Source organism: Odontomachus brunneus, unplaced genomic scaffold (genome assembly GCF_010583005.1).
Source record: "Odontomachus brunneus isolate Ranch 3 - 2012 unplaced genomic scaffold, Obru_v1 Obru_scaffold_042, whole genome shotgun sequence".
NCBI classification, from domain to species: domain Eukaryota; kingdom Metazoa; phylum Arthropoda; class Insecta; order Hymenoptera; family Formicidae; genus Odontomachus; species Odontomachus brunneus.
In genome coordinates, this window is record NW_022639492.1 from 1,089,845 (window position 1) to 1,113,254 (window position 23,410).

Sequence of the window (23,410 nt, forward strand, 5' to 3'; positions counted from 1 at the left end):
GAAATCATGGGCATCCGTTACAGAAAGTCTTTCTGACTAAACGTCTGTTGACAAACGACGAGACAGATAAAGAGGGTCCAAATTGTTAGGAAGTTTACAATTTTCATTTAAAAATAAAAATACGCTCGTACATCAGCGCTGACTCTCACTTACCTATGGTTTTCCTTTAATATGTTTTTCTTTAACTTCATTGCGATTGATCCATCTCCACGCGTGCCCACGTAACCCCGATCTTTCGGGATTAAGCCTTTTGGAATCTTTAGGAAGTGGGTGCGGGTGTCGACGAGTATATCGCGTCTATTTTGGTGGGCGTGACGCGTTTCCTGTGCTCCATGGTGAACACTTGGTTGCTCAGGCGATTCAGGAGACGAGCGTTGTGCCTGATATCAGCTCTGGGCATGGCTGTGTGCATGGCCGTTTCTGGCTACTTCACCCTGAACATCAAGAACGGCGATCGCAGCGGCTACTGGGTAAGTGTCCAGGAATTTTCTGTTGAGGAGCTCCCTTCTTCCACGTGGAACGCGCGCAAAATCACCGTTCTGATGTTCGCAGGTACCAGTGTTCTGTCTGTTGCTCTACGTGTGCACATCAATGGTGGGCATGCTGACGATACCCTGGACAATGACGGCTGAATTGTTTCCCACAGAAATCCGCGGGATCGCCCATTCCATCAGCTACTCCATGGCGAACTTGTTGATGTTCGCCGCGTTGCAGAGTTACCGAAGCTTGCAAACTTTCTTGGGAGGTACGGTACCTACTACCTCAGATCTGGCACCTGGGAGAACTATTTTTGTCGTAAATACTACTAGAGTATTAGTGATAAGCTTACATGTATATTTCTGCTGCTATTCTTTTCGTTGGAGCAACGAGAAGATGTAGTTGGCGCCAAACGTAACGATTGCCTCTGGAGGATAGCTATTTTTCCTCTCACAAGTAAGCCTATCCAAAAGGTACATCCTTGTTTTTTTCTAATTTGGCACAAATTGTAGAAATACAAAAAATATTTAGGTCATATTTTTTTCATTTTGGCCCACTTTGAGTTTCGCGGGCAGTTTATAGCTTTTTGATGTTCTCACTCCTATCAATAAGTGCAACAAAAATGCGTAAAAAATAAAATTGAATACAGGATATAGTTAAATAATTTTAACAAAATCGGCATAGCTGAGACATGAATCATTCTAAATTTCTTTAGCCGAGATTCTAACCGAAATATTTCAAATCTGTGCTAAATCAGTTAAAAATGGTTCAAATCTCGGCTAAACCGAGAGAGAAATCCGGCAATTTTAATTAAAATTTTAACAAAATCGGCATAGCTGAGACATGAATCATTCTAAATTTCTTTAGCCGAGATTCTAACCGAAATATTTCAAATCTGTGCTAAATCAGTTAAAAATGGTTCAAATCTCGGCTAAACCGAGAGAGAAATCCGGCAATTTTAATTAAAATTTTAACAAAATCGGCGTAGCTGAGACATGAAACATTCTAAATTTCTTTAGCCGAGATTCCAACCGAAATATTTCAAATCTGTGCTAAATCAGTCAAAAATGGTTCAAATCTCGGCCAAACCGAGAGAGAAATCTGGCAATTTTAATTACAATTTTAATAAAATTGGTAAGGCTGAGACACGAATTATTCTAAATTTCTTTAGTGTTCTCTTTCCTATCATCGACAAGTGCAACAGAAATGCATAAGAAATAAAATTGAATACAAGATATTTTGGTTTGCTGATTATGAATATGAAGCCAAATGTGTAAAATTATTTGTACAAATAATATATATATTCAATTTTATTTCTTATGCGTTTTTGTTGTACTTGTTAATGATAAGAGTGAGAACATTCAAAAGCTATAAACTGCCCGTAAAACTCAAAGTGAGCCAAAATAAAAAAATATGACCTAAATATTCTGTGTCTACATTTGTCTTCTACACTTGTGCCAAATTAGAAAGAAATCGGAGTGTACCTTTTAGGTAGCAAAAAAAAAAAAACAATTAATAAGGCAAATAAGAGCCAACAACTGATCTTAAAGGCGCACTTATCAATTTAATCAAATCAATAAGTGTACAATGGCTTCTATTTACATAAATTCAAGCGCCTTTGAGATCGGCTGTTGGCTCTTATTTGCTTTATTAAGACTGCTGGCCCTTCGCATTATCTATCTCTTTTTAATGACATCAGAATAAATGCGAGAAAATACATGCTAAAATTCTCGCGAAATATATTAAAGTAAAAATATATATCCATAAAGTAACACTTGCGATCGATTAAACAAATTTGTAAGATATTCTGTGCACTCCCCTTTTGCTCTAACAATCAATAATTTATGGTAAATTAACGTGACATACAATTCATCTTCTTAACCTATTTCTTCGCCTATTTCTATTCAGATTAATTTACAATAAATTATTGATTGTTAGAGCAAAAGGGAAGTGCATGGAATATCTTATAAATTTGTTTAATCGATTGCAAGTGTTATTTTATGGATATATTTTTATTTCAATGTATTTCGCAAGGATTTTTAGCATGCATTTTCTCGCTTCTGACGTCATTAAAAATAGATAGACAATGCGAGGGGCCAGGAGTCTTAATTGTTTGTTTCGATTCGCGTCAAGAGCCTTTAATTTGTTTAATTACCTTTTGGGTAGGTTTACTTGTCAGTGCGGTGTTCCCCGTGAAAGATAGAATGTCTGTGCGAGAGATGTCTATGTCTCGAAGCAACATCTCCTCTAGCGAAGCTACAGAGGAATTGTATTATTCTGCGTAGGCTCCTACGCCGTCCAGTGGTTCTTCGCCGGTGTTTCTGTGGGGGCGGCTGTTTTCGTGTGGCTGCTGCTGCCGGAGACGCACGGGAAAAAGTTGTCGGAGATCGAGGAGTACTTCCACAACAATTTTCTGGCGCTGGGGGTGGAGAAAAAGGGCAAAAATCGGAACGCCGAGAGGCGTCGGCAGAAAACAACCAAGTCGCCCGCGACCGAACCGCTTAATCCGAGAACCGTGCAAAACGCTTAGGGACATGCGTGTCCTTCTTTTTCCTTTTTTTTTTTTGATCACCGAAACCATGCGAATTTCACACGAACGCCAAGTTCGAGCAGTCTCCGAGGAAACGTGTATTCAATCGAATTTTACACGGCGAAATTCGAAACCACGCGTATATTCGCGTGAAAACTGATGGTTTTGATGTTAATGATAGAATTAAAAGAATTCAATGTTCGATGTGAAACTCGTGACCGATCCGACAGTCGCCGAGTGTGAAATGACCGGAGAGTCAATGAATGGATGATGAGATGAGAGATTGAGCTTGAAATTGAACTCGAGCATTCAATCATGCGCGTAGAGATGGAAAAAAGCGTGAAGTTTTTCCGATGTTTTCGTGCTGATAACAGGACTTAAGTAGTTAACACCTCGGACAGCACAGAGAATTTAAAAATAGTTCACCGTATGTCACCAATTCTGCGTTCATTTTTAGATGCAAAAAGAATTCTGTTCACTGAACTGAAGAATTCTTTTTGCGTCTGAAAATGAACTCAGAATTCGTGATATACAACTGAATTCTTTTTGAATTCTCTGTGCTATCTGGGACTTTGTACGCGCATAAGATTACGAGGAAAATGTCACGAGAAAAGTGATTGAGAGAAGAGAGAGAAAGGAAGAGGGAGAACGCATGTCGCGCGGAGGGAAATGAATTTATGACTTGCGGTAAAATATACGCGGAGAGAATATTAGTTTCCTTTTCTCATATAAATCTTTTTTAATTTTGCTATGTTTTTCATATTCCACAGGACTAAGCTGTCAGTAAGGTCTATTTTGCTAGAGACATAGCAAATTTCATTAGAAACATAGCAAATGTTGAATAACACATTTTAAATAGCACATATGAAATGAAAGTGAATTGCAGAATGTCGGTATATTCAGTTACAAAATTCCACGGTAATTTTTATCGTATTTTTAATTTTTTTAAATACTCTCCATGTGCACGTATACGTTTATGTGTCCAAGTGAAGTGTCTGTACACTGCAAATCTAAGTGTTATTTTCAATTGCACAATCGTGTAATTTGGCTGAAGCTTTCTTTTGCGCGTTTATCGTTTCAAATCACGTCATTTAACACTTTTGAAACGTGCCAAAGATTATAATTTAACACGTTCAAACGTACTAAATGTCATCACTTAAAACGACAAGAAACGTGCGAAAAGAGATTCAGTCAAAATCACCTCTACGAAAAAGTAATACTGGAGCTCAGTATGGTCGAATTTAGTAGTATTTTGAGTACTTATGTCTCAGCATTTAAGTACAGAAAAAAAGTACTGAGATATAAATACTCAAAATACTATTAAGTTCGACCATACTTAGGTCCAGTACTATTTTTTTCGTAAGGATATACACTTGAGTTTGTAGTGTATTCTTTCTCCTCGTAAGGATCTCATGCAAGGGTCATTACTGCAGTATTAAGAAACCGATCTGATAACACGTCTGTCACTATCGCGACACAATCGTGAATCACGAGACTCGTGATGAGGATTCCATCTCTTCTCTCAACGACACGATTGTACCGACGATTTTGTCGTGCATCAGATTCCGAATGGCGCAATAGGTTTATCCAGAAATCTCAAGTAAGAGGGAGGTCTACTCTCCTCTTCGTAAGCGCGATGACTCGTGCAACAACCTGCGTAATACTTGTTACGAGGTGTGTAGATTACTGAAGCATCGCGCGATTACAAATCCGTGAGTACAACGGCCGATACGTGATATGCAGAGTGAGTCAATGACTCGGGCACAAAACAAGGATGATTCTCAGATCCTCGAGATTACTTTCTACTCGGCAGGAAAAGCGTCATACAAAACGCTTCTTTCCCGAGTGACTTTAAAGCTTGATCTACAATGTATTCTTTGCTTCCTGCTTCTTTCTCTTTCTGACTCAAGCTTAAAGCCTGATCTACAATATGCTCTTTGCTTCCTGCTTCTTTCTCTTTATCTCTTTCCGACTCAAACCTTAAGCTTTAAGCCAGAAAAAAATAGAAGACAAGAAACGCAAAGAGCATATTGTAGATCAGGCTTTAAGCCAGAAAAAGACAGAAGACAAGAAACAGAACGCAAAGAGCATATTGTAGATCAGGCTTTAAGCCAGAAAAAGACAGAAGACAAGAAACAGAACGCAAAGAGCATATTGTAGATCAGGCTTTAAGCCAGAAAAAGACAGAAGACAAGAAACAGAACGCAAAGAGCATATTGTAGATCTGAAAGTCAGCTCTGTTTCTTGTCTCGAGGGTATTCCAATAGCTGTACCGACTCGCCCTGTATATACTCTTATCAGGCAACTCGAGCATTCCTCCTTCAAGATCGAAGTCGACGCGAACTCGCCGTGATCGAACGTATTCGCGAGACCGCGCGGGAATTCGCAGGCGGCCCGTAATGGAACTGCTAATTGATTCGCTCGACTTGGATCACTCGTCTCTATCCGCACGTGGCGTCGTTTACTTTAGATACGAATAGATACACACGCACACATACACACTCGATAAAACCACTCACAGAGGATATTTAATTTAGCAGATGAGGAGCTACTTTAGACGGAGCGAGATGTGCGGTCGCGAAGTCGTGTAACTCGATGCAACCGATTGTCGCCGCGCTGTGAGAAAAGAATGGTTAATCTAACTAAAATTACAGTCATTTGGGAGATACTTTCTGGTTGTTGCAACACGAAAATGATGGTAGTAACGGAACTCTATCATTAACGTTATAATGGAACTAATAAAAAAAAAAAGAAAATGGTTTCCTCAACCATAATTTGTAGTAAATATTTTTCTATGCGATTATAGTCGCAAATAGCAAACATTTTTTTCTCAATGTGCTGTGTTACATTGTTATTAGTACTTGTTAGAAATACTCGTTATTGTTATAAAGTTTACAGAACGGTCGCAAGCACGAAGAATACACGAACTATCGATGCCTCGCGGGCACTCTCAAGCGAGAAACAAAAAGGCGGCAACGCAAGATCTTTTACTCAAATAATTCAATACGCGATCGATACTTAATTATGTTAATAGTCATCAGTAGGAATAATGAGAGATGACGATGACTCTGTGCGACATCGTTCGCGGATCACTCCGTCTAGATATGAGCTGTGCGAGGAGGGAGGAGGGAGAGGATCTATGTATCGTGCCGTGAAAATTCGCGACGAACGGCCGACACGATCGGACGAGGCGAGAACAATCGACCGAGCCGAATATTTTTATATGTTGAAATAATAATATGCCGTGTGTGTTCGTGTGCGTGTCTGCAGATCTGTGTAGATTACATAAGATTACAAGGAACATATGAAACTTCCACGCGATTCACATCTCGTGCTGGCGATGCCGTTCGTCGCGACGGAGAGAAAGAGAGTGGGAGGGGGAGGGGGGAGAGAGAGAGAGAGAGCGGCCGATTCGTCTCTCCGAGTAATGTCTGGTTTCATCGGCATTGAATTCATCTCGATCGTTCGTCCGTTTGTAGACAGAACGCGGTGAGGAAACGATTCAGCTTACAGCAAGCTCGATGAAACCGGCCATTAGCGTTAACATGTACTTTTATCACATGTGATACCGTTACTTCTTATCTCTTTTCTTTTTTCTCTTTTTGCAAACGGACGAGATCGATTTGTCTTAATCAATTTATCCTGTGTATTACATCGTGATCGTCGTAACGGAAAGTCTCCGCCTAGTTTTTTTTTTTTTTTTTTTCGTGAAGAGACCCGAACGGCACAGATCTCCGCAGGACATTCAAAGAACCTTCTGAGAATGTCCCCAGGACATCCCTTGGAGATCCTGTGCCGTGGAAGCGACTCGAAGGAGCTTCTTCACCGATTTTTCGCGCCTGGATTCTTTCGTTGAGACTGAGGATCGCGGATTTTGAAGACGCGTACTCGACGAATCCGTTCAACTTCGATCTGAACCGTTTCGAATAATCAAGCTCCAGTCTTCAACGACCCTCGGTCTCTGATACGTAGTTCAATATGAGCTTCAACAAGTTGGAAGGTTACGTAGGAGCCGCGTTACTGCGATACTTTCTTTCGAAACTTCGAAGTCAGTCTTCTTCACGCGTGCGGAGATGAGTGATAAGAATAATATTTATATCGATATCGTTGTATAAGCTTCTACCACGGTATACACGATGCCATTGTAAAATTATATTGAATTTTAATAAAGTATTTGTAATACAAAACGTCTTCTCGACTCGGTCGAAGAAACCCAATGAAAAATTTCTTATACATAATTATGTAAAATTGTATAAAATTATATATAATTACATATTAAATTTGCCCATACATGTTAATACATGTTATATATAATTATACACAATTATATATAATTATATGTTTAATTAATTGAATGCGTAATTATGTAAAATTACACACATATATATATATATATATATATATATATATATATATATATATATATATATATATATTCAATTATATTAATTGAACATATAATTATATATGATTGTGTATAATTATACATAATTTTATATATGATTATACATTTAATATATAATTATACATAATTCTATACGGACAAATTTTATATATAATTACACGGCAAAAAAAAATATGTGTAAAATTATACACAATTATACACAATTATACATAATTATAAATAATTATATATAGTTGTATATAATTATATATAACTTTATATATAATTATACATTTAATATATAATTATACATAATTATATACGGACAAATTTTATATATAATTACCTGGAAAAAAAAGATTTGTGTATAATTATACACAATTATACACAATTATACATAATTATATATAATTATGTATAATTATATGTAATTTTATGTGATTATACATTTGATATATAATTATACATAATTATGTACCGACAAATTTTATATATAATTACACGGAAAAAAAGATTTGTGTATAATTATACAATTATGCACAATTATACATAATTATATATAATTGTATAATAATATATAATGTATAATAATATATAATGTATAATAATATATAATTTTATATATAATTATACATTTAATATATAATTATACATAATTATATACGAATAAATTTTATATATAATTACACGGAAAAAAAAGATTTGTGTATAATTATACACAATTATACACAATTATATATAATTATATATAATTATATATAATTGTGTATAATTATATATAATTTTATGTGATTATACATTTGATATTTAATTATACATAATTATGCATTTGATATATAATTATACATAATTATGTACGGACAAATTTTATATATAATTACATGGAAAAAAAAGATTTGCTAATATATGGACAACTAAAAATATTAGCTGCAGCAGCAAATTTTCTTGCTTTCTTAGCAAAGTTATTTAATTGTGATAGCTAAAAGATTTGCTAATATATGGACAACTAAAAATATTAGCTGCAGCAGCAAATTTTCTTGCTTTCTTAGCAAAGTTATTTAATTGTGATAGCTAAAAGATTTGCTAATATATGGACAACTAAAAATATTAGCTGCAGCAGCAAATTTTCTTGCTTTCTTAGCAAAGTTATTTAATTGTGATAGCTAAAAGATTTGTAATATATATATTAGCAAATCTTTTAGCTATCACAACTAAATAACTTTGCTATGAAAGCAAGAAAATTTGTTCCTGCAGTTAATATTTTTAGTTGTCCATATATTAGCAAATCTTTTTTTTCCGTGTACGCATGACAAATTTTTCATCGGAAAGAGAGGAAAAAGGGTGTAACGCGATATCAACGATAAGGTCGCCTGCAAATCGTTGACAAAAGCGTAATATACAAGATACAACTGATACAAGATATACAAAAACTTTTCAAACGAAAATAACAAGACCACGCTGATTCTGCGCAATTGGTCTTCCATAAAGATACGGAGGTAATTAACGAGATCGGATGCGATTGAGACCAAATCTTTATTTCCTCGGAAGATTATCGCAAGTATATTCCTCGTGAGTTTCAAGTCAACTAGTGGGCGAACAAAGGCGGACACTGCTATTGCAATTGCCAAACTCTACCGTGATGACTTCAATTTTCAATTGAAAGAGAAAACGATTCGCGAACGAAAATGCGGGGAGCAGTAACAACCGGCATCTTGTAGCAATACTTTATTTATGTCAAGTTGGCAATTACAATAACAATACAAGTAATATCGTCGCAATAGTCGTTTACGATTTATCGGCGTGAAAAAATCTCGGTAGAATCCATTTGTTTCTCCCTTCTACTATAATTCCTTTCTCTGTCGTGTCTCAAGCTCGTTACGTACGTTTTCCTTTCGGAAACAAGGAAAGGAAAGGAAAGAGATTCGACGCGATGAAAACGGGACAGCTTGCGTGCACTTCTCGGGAAATAGGGCGGGAGGGGGGGGGGAGGAAGGGATCAGGAAGAGGTGCAACAAATACACGTTTACGAGCGTCGCTGAGGCAAAATGCCCGCAAAATCGCCGAGTTGTCAAGGCTCCTTGAGCGGATGGCGCACAGAAAGACGTAAGCAGTAAGATTTGAGCGGTAAGAAAATCGACCAATCACAATCGATCATTCTCAGACCGTGAGAATGAGTCATCGATCAATTGGCCAATTTGCTCGAGTCTTTCTGTGCGGCGTCTTGGCTGTCTCGGCGCGATAGAGACGCGCGAGCTCGAGAATCCGCCATGCGAAACAATTAATCTCGATCGGAGCGTTAATCGGCGCTCATCGATCATTCCGTATTCATGGCCAATTAGCGGCGTTCTCTCGCGGCGACTCGATTTCATTAATATTTCATTAATCACTCGGCGCGCGACTCGCGCAACCGTCGCGAAGAGAACATTTAACCTCCGCGGCATCTTGCCGCCGTTGCGCTGTCTCGTAATTATCGCGATGTCGATCGATTACTTGGTGCAGTTAACGAAATGGACTGTGACAATACTCACTTGTCGTCGCCGCAGCTCGAACGAGAACCTCCTCATCACGTCGAAACACACGCGAGACGAAAGGTCGGACCGCCGACGCGCGCGAACAGTGTGACTGCGTCGAGGCAGCCGTTTAAATTCGAGGTGGCGCTCGCCTCGCGAGCGTGACGTCACGTGACGTCAGTAGCGGCGCGCCCGAGCGAGAAAACATGGCTCCGCGGGGCCCCCGAGTTCAGAGACGAACTGTCCGATGTCAAAAGGGCCTAATTTTCTTGTAAAGAGAAAATTTACGTTCAATGAAACCGCTCGAAAACTCTGCTTAAAAAAGGAAAGTTTCTTTTTTCTCCATACAAAAGGCAGACTTTTTTTTATTACACTAGCGAATATTTATTTAAAATTCGGTTAAATTTGTTTAGATTGGTTAATGGTGCCTATCAATTATAACATCTGCGCGATGGAATTTTCGGAATTACGCCCTTTTAACGTAACTAGCTGATCGCTCTGTGAATTTCGATTAAAACACAACTCTCTTTACAATTAAAACGCATCATCCCAGACAACAAAGTCTAAAATCGGGACATAAGACGTCATAAAGATCATCTTTAAGATGTCTTCCAGACGATTTATGTATAAATGTCTTTAAGGCGTCTTAAAGATTATTTTTAAGGCGTCTTATGTCCCGATTTTAGACATCATGTTGGGATTACTTGCTCGCGTCCAAGAACGAAGGAACTGTTTCAATTTTTGATCGACATTACAACAGTCTCGAAGTTTTTCTCTGCCAAGATGAAAAAGCTATTAAAAGCTATTAAAAATTCTCATCTAAACTCCGCGTGTGTCTGTGCAGACTTGTCGGGTTTCGCAGGGCGAATCGTACGAGCTGTCGGGCCTTAATTATCGGCCATTAAAATTCTGTACATATGTGGAAGCTATCAATAATAGACAATCCCGCGTCGAATTATTCTCGCGTCGAGAGACAAAGAAACGCACCGATCTAAGACACATCTCCCTCTTTCCGTCTCTTGAATTATGCATAAAGCGGGATACGGAATAAATTGCAAATTGCACGGCGGATGTGAACATAGCGAGTGCGGATCGGGTGCGTCTCGATGGACGAGGACGACGACGAAATGTCACGTTATGCGCGTGAAGTGTCGGATACACATTCAACAGTCGTTAAAAAATGAGAAACGCAACGCACAAAGCCTAAAATCGTCTTGCTCGCATCGGTCTTACTAAAACGCCCTAGCTTCTCTCTCCTCTTCATTCGTGAGCGGAACGATCCGTTAGTGCGAAAAGGAAAAGACAGGCTCGTCATCCACGTGACGTTCCTGTTACACACACAAGTATCTTTGTCTCTTACGTATATCACACACGCATCGACACAAGTTACAACGCAAGTCGAATCGCTATAATAATAATCAATAATAATAATATCAGTAATAATGCTCGTAAAACTTAACAGAACAAGCATCGTTACAAACGATCACGACACACACCACGCAGGGCCTGGCTGTGTCAAGAGCCTGGTTTATCCTCAGCACGACCAACGCTGCAGGCAGTGACGATGTGAGCTACCTAAATCCGTATATCAATTGTCACATATTAGGTTTCTACGTTTATATCGTATAGTATGTATATATATACACAATCGCGGGTACACATCAGACCGTAATACCCCTAAAAAACTGGCGTGAAATCAAAACGGGTCGACGAACCGAAGCTGCTGCTGTTGCGAAACCGGGAGAGATCGAAGAGCTCGAGCTCGAAGAACGAAATGCAGTCTTATAATAAACTCGTTCTTCCGCCCAGAACTTTTCGATTTGACACGCAATTTATACTTAATTTCGGGAAGATCCGTCTGTCTTTTCGTATCTATTTCTTTCTCTCTCTCTCTCTCTCTCTCTCTCTCTCTCTCTCTCTCTCTCTCTCTCTCTCTCTCTCGACAGCGCGTCCAGATTTTCGGCGGACTTTAGGCGTCGGGGCGTCGATTATTAGACGCGCGATATATTAAAGATTCTACAAACTTTCTTGTTTTCTTCAATATTCTTTCTTCGACGATAATTCAAACAAAGTATCGCAAAAGCGCAGGTGATACATGTGGGATGGCGTGTAGAATAAATAGTCATTTGCACAATGTACTTTCGAGATTCTATCGGATCGCAGACTGGGAAAAATATCGAGTCCTTTACGGAATTCGCTATTCTACGATAATGATCGATAAGACTTTTTCGTTTTAACGCGAAGTTGTTCATTTATACGACGTCGGCAACAGCTCAGAGACACTTCTCGCGCGTATCTTCCTCCCTTTCTTTTCTTCTCCTTTTTATATTCTGCCGGTATACTATCTGCGAAATTGTTCCTAAGTGATGACGATGAAAGACAATCTTCGATCAAATCCCGTCGCGTCGACGCCGAAGGCACCAAGTAAAAGAAATGCACAGTCCGTCCGTGTCTCCTTTCTCATTCCTTTTTTTTCTTTTTCTTCAATGTTTAACGTTCCAATTGCTACACACTCTATTCGCTCAAGTATTCTTGTTTACTTTTTATTCTTTTGGCACTATTTGGCCGTATTGTGTGTGTATGTATTTTCGAGACGTAGATCACCGCGTCATCACGCTCAAGTGAATTATCGAGGTACTATCAGACATTACGCGTTACATACTTATCGGGGAAACACGTATTGAAATGCGTCCCGCTTGTATATCATCGTAAATACTTACGGCGGACAAACGAACAAACGTTTCCGAAGCGATCTCATTTTCTTTTATTCTTCTCCCCCAATATCTCGTAATACTTCAATGATTCACTTTGACAAATTCATAATAAAATTATTTTATTACCTTATCGTATATATATCTCGACTAAATGTATAGTAAGAAAAGGACAAAGGATGGATCTATATATAGTATTATAATTTTTTTCCTTACACAATAAACAGAAACGACAATGGCACAAAGTGTTACTAAACTCGTTACGTTAGCTTTGATTTAGCGTTCGTTCGATTATTGGCAACGTGATGAATAGTTTAAATGTTAAACGTTAGTCTCGAGCTGATCTCGTTTCGCGCTAATCGTCGCTACTTTATTATTCTGCTTTACTTCTCTTAAAGCGCGTTAATCTCTCACTCACGCAGCAGACTCTCATTTTCGCACATTCTCTCAACATTCTCTCTCTCGCTCTCTCTTTCTTCGAGTATATTTCTTCTTGTATGTATGTATTATTTGTGTGTCTATGCATGGTTTGTCAAAAAAAGACCCGACTATTCCGTTTGAGTCTTTTTACGTCATTGTGCGTCCTTGGGAATCTGACTAGCACATAGATTTCAAACGAATAAATTAACACTTTCCTTTCCACTGTTCCTCGTTATTACACATCGTTCGCTCGAAAGATGTTGCAACAGATGCGACATATCGTACCACATAAACGCTCGTGAATCGGTAACAAGTATACACATTCAACACAAAACGGGAGCCTGCGTGATTAGCGTTCACTATAATGAGAGATAATTAGCTCATTGTTCCATATCGCATATCCGGAGACAGTGATGTTGCACACCGTCTGCTTTCTCTCGGTTGTCCGCTTTAAAGCAGTTCAGCCACCGTCATTAGTGTATCCTCTCTCTCTCTCTCTCTCTCGCTCTTCCGTGACAAAATTGAAGCGATACGGAGGAAAAAAATGAGTTCCGACAAGTTACTGTTTGCAAAATGTAAAGTTTCACTATACGCTTAGTTATCAACGGAGATATTGCAAACTATCTAAATGCTGTAACTCTCTTCATTGTGAGACACATAAACGTTTATATAATCGTAGTATATACAATATTATAGTGATAATTCATAAGTAAAAAAGTAATCAAGTATTCGCAAAATGTATTGCCGATTTCGAGTCTCATCGTTCCACGTTTTCTGAACATCTAATTGGTTTCTGCGTATTCGATGAGAGAATGACGGAAGAAGCGAACGCGAGCGCAAGAGAAACTGACGATTCGCACGTTAGAATGATTAATATTTTTAAAGGTTACACAAGTTATTTAACAAATTGAGAAGTGTTGAAATGTATTAAAATATAGATAGTAATTAAATGTAATTAAAAAACTATATATATATGTGAATGTCTAGCGTGCGCTGTATGTCAGCAAAAAGAAAAGAAAAAGTGATTAGCGCGAGACCAAACGGATCGACTAGTCGTCTATTTTGTAAACAAATATTAATATTATACAGTAATAATAAACATAATAATATTATTAATGATGATGACTGCTTCCATAGAGTGAGCTTCGTGAGCGTATCACAGAACAATATTCGCAGACACATTTGCCGACTGAAGTCACCTCTTTGCATGATACTCGTCGATCATCGAGACTAATCTGTTCGCGATAATCAATTCAGCATAGTGAGTTGTGTTGTCCCTGCTCCTTCGAGAAAATGATAACTTGAACGCGCAACACATTTGAACGGACTGCTACCGTAACACGTTTGCCGCCGGTTCCGTACAACATCACTGTCGTCTCGTGAACGTTCGTTCGCATGCACGTACGCACGCCGCCACGGAAAAGTAACGTGCACAAAATCAGTCTCTATCGTATCAAAACCTTCGGTTATACTGTTAAAACCTCATCAACTTCATCGTCTTCTTCTTCATCGTCGACAATCACGGATTGGACTTACTGAGGAAGCTGACAAGCATTCGTTCATGCCGCGCGCCCAGACGGGCGAATCTCTTAAGTATCGCGACCCGAAGAGTCGTGGAGTTGGATGTTAGTTAATTCTTGTTGTTGCTGCGCGGACTCGCCGGCTGACTGTTCGCCTGTTGCTGAGCGCGCTGTATGTAGATGTTTAGCAATTTCAGCTTGCTAGAGTACAGGCAGCTCAGGTGTGGTTTCAGCACTTCCTCGCCGACCGCCACGTGAATCGCCACCATGCAGAACACCGCGCTTTTCCGGACAGCACTCTCGGCATCGTCGTAAGCCTGTACACAACGTACAAGTTAATATATTGCATTATAACATGCACAACAATAACTTGTCTTATATATAACATCCTACTTTTTACTTAATATATATTTAATACGTCCAATACACATTTAATAATTTTCATGTGATATAATACTTGTGTTGTGCTGATAGATTTTCGCCAAACTCACTTTGATAAGACCCGGCATAACCTTGGCAAGATGAGGTTCTATCGCTTCGCGACCCCAGTGCTCCACTACTTTATGCAACATCTTTATTGCGCCCATATTCAATGGATATGGCTCCGTGGCGATTATAGTTGAGACCAAATGAATAATTTGTTCTGGCTTGAGGACCATAGCTATCGTCGCCGCGCACTTTTCCGCGTTCCAATGTACCTGTTGCAAGAAGCATAACGCAAGTTAATATAACATAAATATGACGTTGCAAGTCATAGCGTAAGTGAATGTGTTGGCTCGTAAAAAATCGTTTAAAATAACTGAGCAAGATGATAACTCACTGGAGATCTGCCGCCGCTACCACTGGAAGAATCGACCTTTTGATCGTCGGATTTGTAGGCATAAATAACTTTCAGTATCAACAATTCGGGATAAAAGGAGAAGCTCTCTACCAATTCAGAGCATTTAAGCATGTCGATTAGCGTCTGAAGCACCTCTACTTGTATCGCCTTACTGTCATTAGATAGACTATCTAATAAAGTTTTGAGCACTTTCCTGAAACATCAAGTGGTTATTAATAAATGAGCGAAAATCGCTGAAGGATTCTCCACCATGAAATCTCGTCAGACGTACTTGAAGTTTCGTTTAATATGCGACGCGTCGCCTTCGCGGACATACGATTGGAATTCTTGTAAGACCGTGGCTTTTTCTGTGGTTTGCGTCATCTTAGATTGCAACGTCTTGATCATATTATCTACGATTTCTGGTCTGTTTATTAAGTCGGGCGATGATCCTGAGGACAGTATTGAAATATTTCAGTTTTATTATGCGCGTGGAAATGGTTTCAAAAGACTAATTAAAAGACAGTTTACCTACCATGCGTTTTATAACCATTATTTTCTTGAGGTAGAATCAAATCGCCGGCTATCGTATCGCTGGACCCGTTCACCGTTATGTTACTAACAGATCGTCCCCGCTGGGTCGGTGAGGAGACGGACGATGATCGGCCCTGAAATCGTAAGGTTGATATTATGTCAGATGTCTTTAATGTTGGTATCTTGAAGTAAATTTAGATGTTCCATTTATCTCAATTACCGTATTTGTTTTGTACAATTATCTTTGTAGTCTATTTGAGCAGGAAAAGATCTTTTGACTCGCTCTTGTGTGTTATTGTGTGTTTTGTGTCTTATTGTGTCTATTGTGTGTTATTGTGTCTTGTGTGTTTAAGAATAAAAGCAAGTATTACTCGTTTTTTAAACGTCTTACTTGAAAAGAAACATCTGTCTGACTTAACGTTGAATCGTACTACGACCTCGAGTCTTCATTGTGAAGATTCGCAGACAACGATAATTCGGATAGAACAGATTTCTGTTTCAAATTGTCACAACTCAACAGTAAGTCAGACAACTTTTGATAGTTATAAAAAATTCATTATTTTCACATTTCTCGACTATAATCTATAATAACAAATTAGTACATTTTAATCCAGTTGAACGTCGCTTTTTCGCATTAATATCGTCTTTCAATTTCTGTAGTCTCGCTATCGCTGATATTTTTTCTTTCACTTACCGAATTAGACAACGTCAGACCTTCTATTCGCTCCTCCACGTCTGCCATGTTACTGATCCCGCTGTCTTTGCTAGTGGTGGCTCTCTCCAGCCGTTCGAAGCCATAATTTTGGATTTCTGCGGTTGTACGTCGTAATGATCTGCAAGAATTAGAAAATATTAGAAAATATCAAATCTACAAGAATTAGAAAATGAAAATATCAAATTTACAAGAATTAGAAAATGAAAATATCTCAAAATCATGACGTTAAGAATGTCGGAAGGACTAAAATGTAGTCGCGTACTTGTATACTTCCTCCAAATTCTCGTCGCCCCCATCGATTTCAGTCTTTCCGTCCGTTTTATTATCATTCTTCGCCTTCGTTCGTGCCGGCGAACTCTGCGCTCTGGGCGGCGGTGTGCCGGGTGACGCCGGATTACTCGAAGCGGACGATTTCCTCAGGTGATTCTGCACCAGAGGCCATGCCGTTTCCTGCAGAAAAAGAAGCATCGATTCAGCACACTTGAACGGGAAGAAAACAGCGGACGTTACGGCTGACGCTGAGGAACGTCAGCGGATCGTATCATTCAACACACTTGATAGTATTTCGGTAATTCGGAGAGTATCATAGTAACTTGAGGCGTATTCAGATTGTAAAGCGATATCACAGCGTTCTGCGCGTGCCTCCTAACGTCTTGGCTTTTAGTGTCATTCGACCAGTCGAGCAGCCGTGCTAGCGCTGTTGCTGCAGAACTGCCCAGAGCGGACGGCTCTGCCGTCTCAGCGATCTGCGTGATAAAAGTCAATGCTGCTACTTTCACGCGAGAATTTGGTGTTTGTGTTGGATCTGTCAGATACCTCATCACAGCTGGTAGAAGCTGTTGGCCCGGGAAACAGTCTCTGAACAAATAATCACAACATTTAAGATTATCAATATTTAATAACGATAAAAGCGTCTCGATGCATGCGTCACCTTAACGATCTCACGCAAATTCTCACCTCACAACGTCAAGCGTTTTGTGAATCTTTGCTTGTATAGATCCCAGTAAATCGGTACCCAACTTATTGAGAAGCCTCGCGCACAGAACATAAAGCCAGTCGCCGAGATCCTCGTTGTGAGTAACCAATAATTCGTTTAGCGTGTCCAAAAACAGACTGAACACTTTCGTGTGGGAATCCATAAACATTTTCGTAAAAATGTCCGTTACTCTACGTAATTCTGTAGTAGTCAGTGTATTGCCAGTGTTCAGAAAATGCTGCAAGCCTACTAAACCCTCCTTCCTGTCTCCCCAATGCTTGTGAGCACAGTTCTCAATAATTTCTTTGATGTCCTGTAAAACGAAAAGAGATGATCGCGTGTTTCTTCTCATTTTTTAACGTATACATGTATGCTGAGATACTTTGAAACACACAATATATATATATATATATATATATATATATATATATATATATATATGTATATATATATATATATACACATACACAAGGTAATTCATAAATGCATGTCAATACTTTAGGAGGTAGATCTACACATAAAAATAAGTAAAAAAGATTATCAAACATATGTCCTACATACCTTAGTTTTCAAGTTATGAACTGTATTCAGAACAATAACTTCAGAACAGTAACTCGCGAAGATAAGATACTAACTGTCTGAAATTCTGTCCGATTTGTATTGATGGATATTCTTTGTAAACATTAGACAAGGTCGAGACGTGCTGTACAGTAGCGTGTGTTGATGCACGAGGCGAATACTTTGAACATTTTCTTTAATCAATCATAACTTGAAAAGTAAGGTATGTAGGACATATGTTCATGTGATCTTCTTTACTTATTTTAATGTGCAGATTTACCTCCTAAAATATTGACATGCATTTATGAATCACCCTGTATATTCTCGCGACAGAATACGTGTATGATACTCGAAGTAAAATTGTTTCCAGATATCGAAATACATGTATATACGATTGCTGCATCTAACGATGTGTGATGTCGAGCTATCTGGTAGCTTATGTTTTTCACAATACATCATTTCATCAATGTGCAGATACGAAAAAAAAGTAGAATTTAACAAACCTTCGGGATAGACTGATCCCATAGGTCACGGTATAGTCTCGGTTGCGAGCCACTCCATGAGAACGACTAATGTGGGTAGATGGGCGATGGAGAGATATGGAGAACAGAACGGCGTGTCGCGTTAGTCCAAACCAAACAAATACGCCGCAACAAAACCAAAAGTGAAAACCAGACATGCATTAGCTACATCGTCATACAATGTGCTGACAAGGGAACGTTCCATGTTGCAAAAGTGATATAAAAAAACTAACGTTACCAGTCGAAAAGGTCACGTTTGAAATAGGAATTCTAGATGATCAAATCTTGAGATCCTATGGATTCTGTTCACTCCACTTGAGCCGGAACATGTCTATTTTACATTTTAACATAAACACCAAAATATCTCAAGAGCAATGTATTTTTGGAAAAAAAATGTTTCAAATAAAAGTTGGAGGAGGTTTAGCTAAAATTACCAGAATAAAATTTTCTTGTTTTTTCCGTAGTATATGTGCAATAAAATATAGGCGTTCCCATCGAAAAAATTAACCTGGGCCTAAAGTGAACCCAAAATTTAAGTAACTCACTGATGGCCTTCTTCATACCCTACAACTTTTATTTGAAACATTTTTTTTCAAAAATATATCTTTCGAGATATTTTGAGATTTGACCATCTAGAATCTTTCAAACATGATCTTTCAACTGATAACGTTAGTTTTCTTATATCACTTTTGCAATATGGAAAGTTTCCCTTGTGAGGGGTTTTCGCATCGCGCAGGTATCTTGTTTTTTCCTCGTTCGATGGAGGACCAAATCGTATGTAAATAATAAAGACCGTTTCACTTAAATCAATATCTCACTCGAATCAAACAATATATCGCGAAAACAAACAATATATCGCGACGTAATAACTCCAGAGGTTTGCGTATTAATAAACTCACATGCTGTATATCGAGGTAAACCTAAGTATCACAAAAGCATCAATTAATCGATTGTAAAAAGCGTATGTAAAGATTTATTAATATCACGTAAGGGCATGCGTAAAAATTCGTCATATATCAATGCAGCATGGTTCATGAAACAATATGCGTGGAAATGTAGTTATGGTATCTCATCTTCGTGAATGACGTTAGCGTGTTAAAAAGATTAGTCTAATATGGCTCTCAGATATGCAATCAACAAATTACATGAAGAGAAGGTGTAAGAGCCAAAGCACAGATTTAATAGTGCGATTGTTTATTTAAGAAAAAAATAAATTCAAAAACACACGTTTCGACCCGATTTAGGTTCTCTTCAGTGTTACAAAAAAAAAAAAAAAAAAGAAATTATTTGCTAGTTTAACTTATTACAACTCTTTTATAGATTGACGCGTTTTCTCCTGTCAACATCAACGAATTAGCCTTTGCTCCGCGTTGTCTTTTTAAACAATGTGGATCAATTGTGACATCGGGGGGAGGAGTTAGACAATTTCCGAGCGTTTCGAACTTTAGTCATTACTTTGCGAGCGTTGCGTAATTTAATTTAATTCTATGTATTAAGAATGACCGATTTGACTAGCAAATAATTTCTTCTTTTCTCTTTTCTTATAATACTGAAAAGGACCTAAATCGAGTCGAAACGTATGTTTTTGAATTTGGTTTTTCTTTTGTTTTTTTAATAAACACAATCGCACTATTAAACCTGTGCTTTGGCTCTTACACGCCTCTCTCTTCATGTAATTTGTTAGCGTGTTAGTTTATGTAATGACAAATAAATCCACGGGTACGTAGCTATCAAGTTAACCGCGATTCTGTACGCGACATTCGTCCGTTTTTCGATCAAAGCAACGATGATAACAAGAATGTTCAAGCCAACGATTGCGCCGCTTCTTCCATTCTTCTCTTGTACGCTTTGATTCGCAAGAAAGTGTGTACTTACATCACTAGCTCGTCTGAAACCGTCTATGCTCCGTTCCGAGCATATGCTGCTGTTCTCGCTGTCGTCGCTGTGATCCCCTTTAGTTCCAGGTATTCTGGTGTAGTTGTCCATGCTGTCGAATGTCAGAGCGTCCGCCAGAGCGGACTCGGCCTCGCGCGACTTCTGCAGCATCTTCTGCGCCATAACTGGCGGCCTGCTGCTGTCCGTCGGCGACATGTGCAGATTTCGCCCTCTGGTTCATTCGAATAATCAGCGTTATGGCAGTTATTTGGATCCGAGTTTGGGATATCAGCAAAAAAGGAACGAACAAACGAACGTTCGTACATTGCACGTACCTCAGTTTACTCGCGAAACTTCTGTCCATTCCAAATCTCTGCGGACTGGGCTCGCGACTGTTACTGGTGCTGCTGATAGCGTGTCCAGATAATCGCCTCGGTCTGCCGATCAGTGATTCACCTTCGCGATTGTACGTGGCGTAACTTAGCCTAGACGACGGGGAGCCCGACCTACTGCTAGCTGTTGACAAAAACCACCCAATCGACCCGTTACAGACTGATTGATACAGATTCCTGTGATTTAGATTTGTGGGGTTAATAGAGAAGATCACAAGACTCACGCTGAGACTGCGAAACTCCCGAGACTCTTGTCCTGGTCCTCGCGACTCTTTCCGGGCTGGCAACCGCGTTGGGATCCGGTGATTTACTGGGACGCGCTGCAATGCAAAATGACACATCAGTCAGCACATCGTTCCGGATACTTTAGTTTTCAATTTCTTCTCTCGAATCTATGCGAGTTATCTATGATATTTTCACGCCAAGGAATTACTCACGAATTGCCGCAGCTGCTTTCTGCCTGCTCATATTAGCGTACATTAATCTAGCCTTCGCCCTTTGAGCGGCTTGCAGATCGATCGCACTAGTAGATCGAACTCCTGGTGTTCCTCGATCTGCAAAGATGCGATGTGAGTTAACTTCACGACAGTGGCATCGCGCGACATCTATTAATCGGTGCGAGAGACAGAGAAAAAGAAAGAAACAAAGAAGAGATATCAACGCGAGACAACATTTCCGTTTTGTGCACAGCGATCTTGTTCTTTGCTTATGACGTAACGAATGATTGCAGAACAATTACAGTGACTGTCTGTTGGTCTTTGCAGTATCGGGATACCAGACTGACGATAAGACCGAGGCAAGGACGGTGTACGTCTGAGCGGGCCGTGTGGCTGGCCCATGGTCTGATGCAAATTTTCCGTACTACCTTCACGCGTTTTAACGTAAAGAGAAGAAGTCGCAAAGCAGCATGAAAACAGAGTTAGACAAATCCTTTATGTTAGGATCGCAGGAAACACGAGTAAACACGTGCAAGATATGTCAACGTAGACTTTACTTCTTTTTTCCTCAATAGATGTGATTATGTTATCGCGGCACTAAGAACGCGGTACGAGAGGAATGGGGCGCTTTCTCACCTGCTGCGCTCATCACGGGTCTGGCTGTGCGTGGACTAACGCTCGACGATCTCGCATTAGCCACGATATTCAAACTGTTACTACTGCCGCTATTGCTGAGAGACATCAAGGAGCGTTTGTATGTCGCATCCAGGTTATTAAGTAGTATTTCAGCCTGCTCTGGAAAGTGATTTTTAAATGCCCAGTATGATCTATAAAAAGCGATAAAATTAACAACGTTGTCACACGTCGGTCCTCTTGTAAGGGGAGAAGCATGTTGAAGGGCGAAAGTCACACTCACTTCCTGGCGAAAACTCGCGCTTCCGCGTCAGAATCGGCGATGCCTTTCTTAAGCGCGTCCGGCAATACCGTGACGTGCTTTTGCAATATCTGCGTAGGCCAGGTCTGCAAAATTAAAGCCAGATATTCCCAGGACGCGCGGCGAATGTCTTTGCTCTTGTTGCTCACGCACGATATAATAATAGGCACGTATCGGCTACAGTGGGTATTTTGAAGGATAAACCGAACTGCCACCGCACCAGCTGTCGCCACGACCTAGTTGCCATGAAGAAAATGGTTGGTAATTAAATTCTTGCCATTTACAGAGATTAAATAGAAACTGACACGGACTCGTTCTACGGCAGAACTTTACGAAATATAACTATCTCTTATCTGAGTCGCAAGTAAAAAGTCGTGTGATAGATTTGGACGACGTACAATCGCATCTATATATCATGTACTCAACAGAGACATCAGTATTCGAGCGAAACTCACCTTGGCACTGTTCTGTATGAGGTTCATTAACGTGAGCAAAACCGCCTCGCCAAAACTGGCGAATTTGGTCTTCAGGCTCTGACTCAGAAAGGCTAGTGTTATGCATGCTTCTCGCGCCACTTGGGATCTAAGGTCGGTGCAGGCCTGTTCGAACGGTCGCTGTATGCTCTTTAGGCACTCGTGGAAATTTTCGTAGTTAGTGCCACCCGCGATTACAATGGCCCTCAACTTCCTCATCTGCAAAAGCAAAAAGGTCAGGAAATTGCTGGCTAACAAAGGAACGTTTTATATTGCAAAAGTGATCATATAAAAAAAAAAAAACGAATATTACCAGTCGAAAGATCACGTTTGAAATAAGTATTCTAGATCAAATCTTGGGATTCTATAGATTCTGTGCCCCACTTGGGCCGGAATATGTCTAGCCATTTTAACATAAACACCGAAATATCTCGAAAGCAATATATTTTTGAAAAAAAGTTTCAAATAAAAGTTGTAGGGTTTAAAAAAGGTCATCAGAAGAGTTAATTAAATTGTAGGTCCAAGGCTCACTTTGGGCCCAATAAGGCCCAGGTTAATTTTTTCGGTGGAAACGTCTATGTTTTATTGCAGATACATATTCTATGGAAGAAAAAAACAAGAAA

At 39.3% G+C, this 23,410-nt stretch overlaps 2 protein-coding genes across 12 annotated transcripts in view; one reads left to right on the forward strand and one right to left on the reverse strand.

Moving 5' to 3' along the window:
- Positions 1 to 3,993, forward strand: part of LOC116844502 (facilitated trehalose transporter Tret1-like) — a 32,893-nt gene extending 28,900 nt beyond the window's left edge. For all 3 annotated transcript variants that reach the window (XM_032816079.1, XM_032816078.1, XM_032816080.1), the window contains 3 exons: positions 264 to 470; positions 553 to 745; positions 2,763 to 3,993. In XM_032816079.1, coding sequence (XP_032671970.1) covers positions 264 to 470; positions 553 to 745; positions 2,763 to 3,007 — 645 coding nt within the window. In that variant the 3' untranslated portion in view covers positions 3,008 to 3,993. The remainder of the gene's footprint in view (positions 1 to 263; positions 471 to 552; positions 746 to 2,762) is intronic.
- Positions 3,994 to 8,905: 4,912 nt separating this feature from the next.
- Positions 8,906 to 23,410, reverse strand: part of LOC116844511 (CLIP-associating protein 1-A) — a 100,068-nt gene continuing 85,563 nt past the window's right edge. For 4 of the 9 annotated variants that reach the window (XM_032816112.1, XM_032816116.1, XM_032816115.1 and 1 more), the window contains 18 exons: positions 22,770 to 23,006; positions 22,297 to 22,550; positions 22,017 to 22,207; positions 21,683 to 21,808; positions 21,381 to 21,497; positions 21,168 to 21,263; positions 20,887 to 21,067; positions 20,552 to 20,783; positions 18,659 to 18,724; positions 17,579 to 17,910; positions 17,176 to 17,479; positions 16,884 to 17,071; positions 16,601 to 16,739; positions 15,908 to 16,040; positions 15,665 to 15,824; positions 15,373 to 15,586; positions 15,044 to 15,250; positions 14,663 to 14,869 (listed from right to left, as the gene is read on the reverse strand). In XM_032816112.1, the coding sequence (XP_032672003.1) occupies positions 14,663 to 14,869; positions 15,044 to 15,250; positions 15,373 to 15,586; positions 15,665 to 15,824; positions 15,908 to 16,040; positions 16,601 to 16,739; positions 16,884 to 17,071; positions 17,176 to 17,479; positions 17,579 to 17,910; positions 18,659 to 18,724; positions 20,552 to 20,783; positions 20,887 to 21,067; positions 21,168 to 21,263; positions 21,381 to 21,497; positions 21,683 to 21,808; positions 22,017 to 22,207; positions 22,297 to 22,550; positions 22,770 to 23,006 (3,384 nt within the window). Of the gene's footprint in view, positions 14,870 to 15,043; positions 15,251 to 15,372; positions 15,587 to 15,664; positions 15,825 to 15,907; positions 16,041 to 16,600; positions 16,740 to 16,883; positions 17,072 to 17,175; positions 17,480 to 17,578; positions 17,911 to 18,658; positions 18,725 to 20,551; positions 20,784 to 20,886; positions 21,068 to 21,167; positions 21,264 to 21,380; positions 21,498 to 21,682; positions 21,809 to 22,016; positions 22,208 to 22,296; positions 22,551 to 22,769; positions 23,007 to 23,410 lie in introns of all 9 variants that reach the window. The other 5 variants (XM_032816114.1, XM_032816111.1, XM_032816110.1 and 2 more) reach the window with 4 other exon arrangements.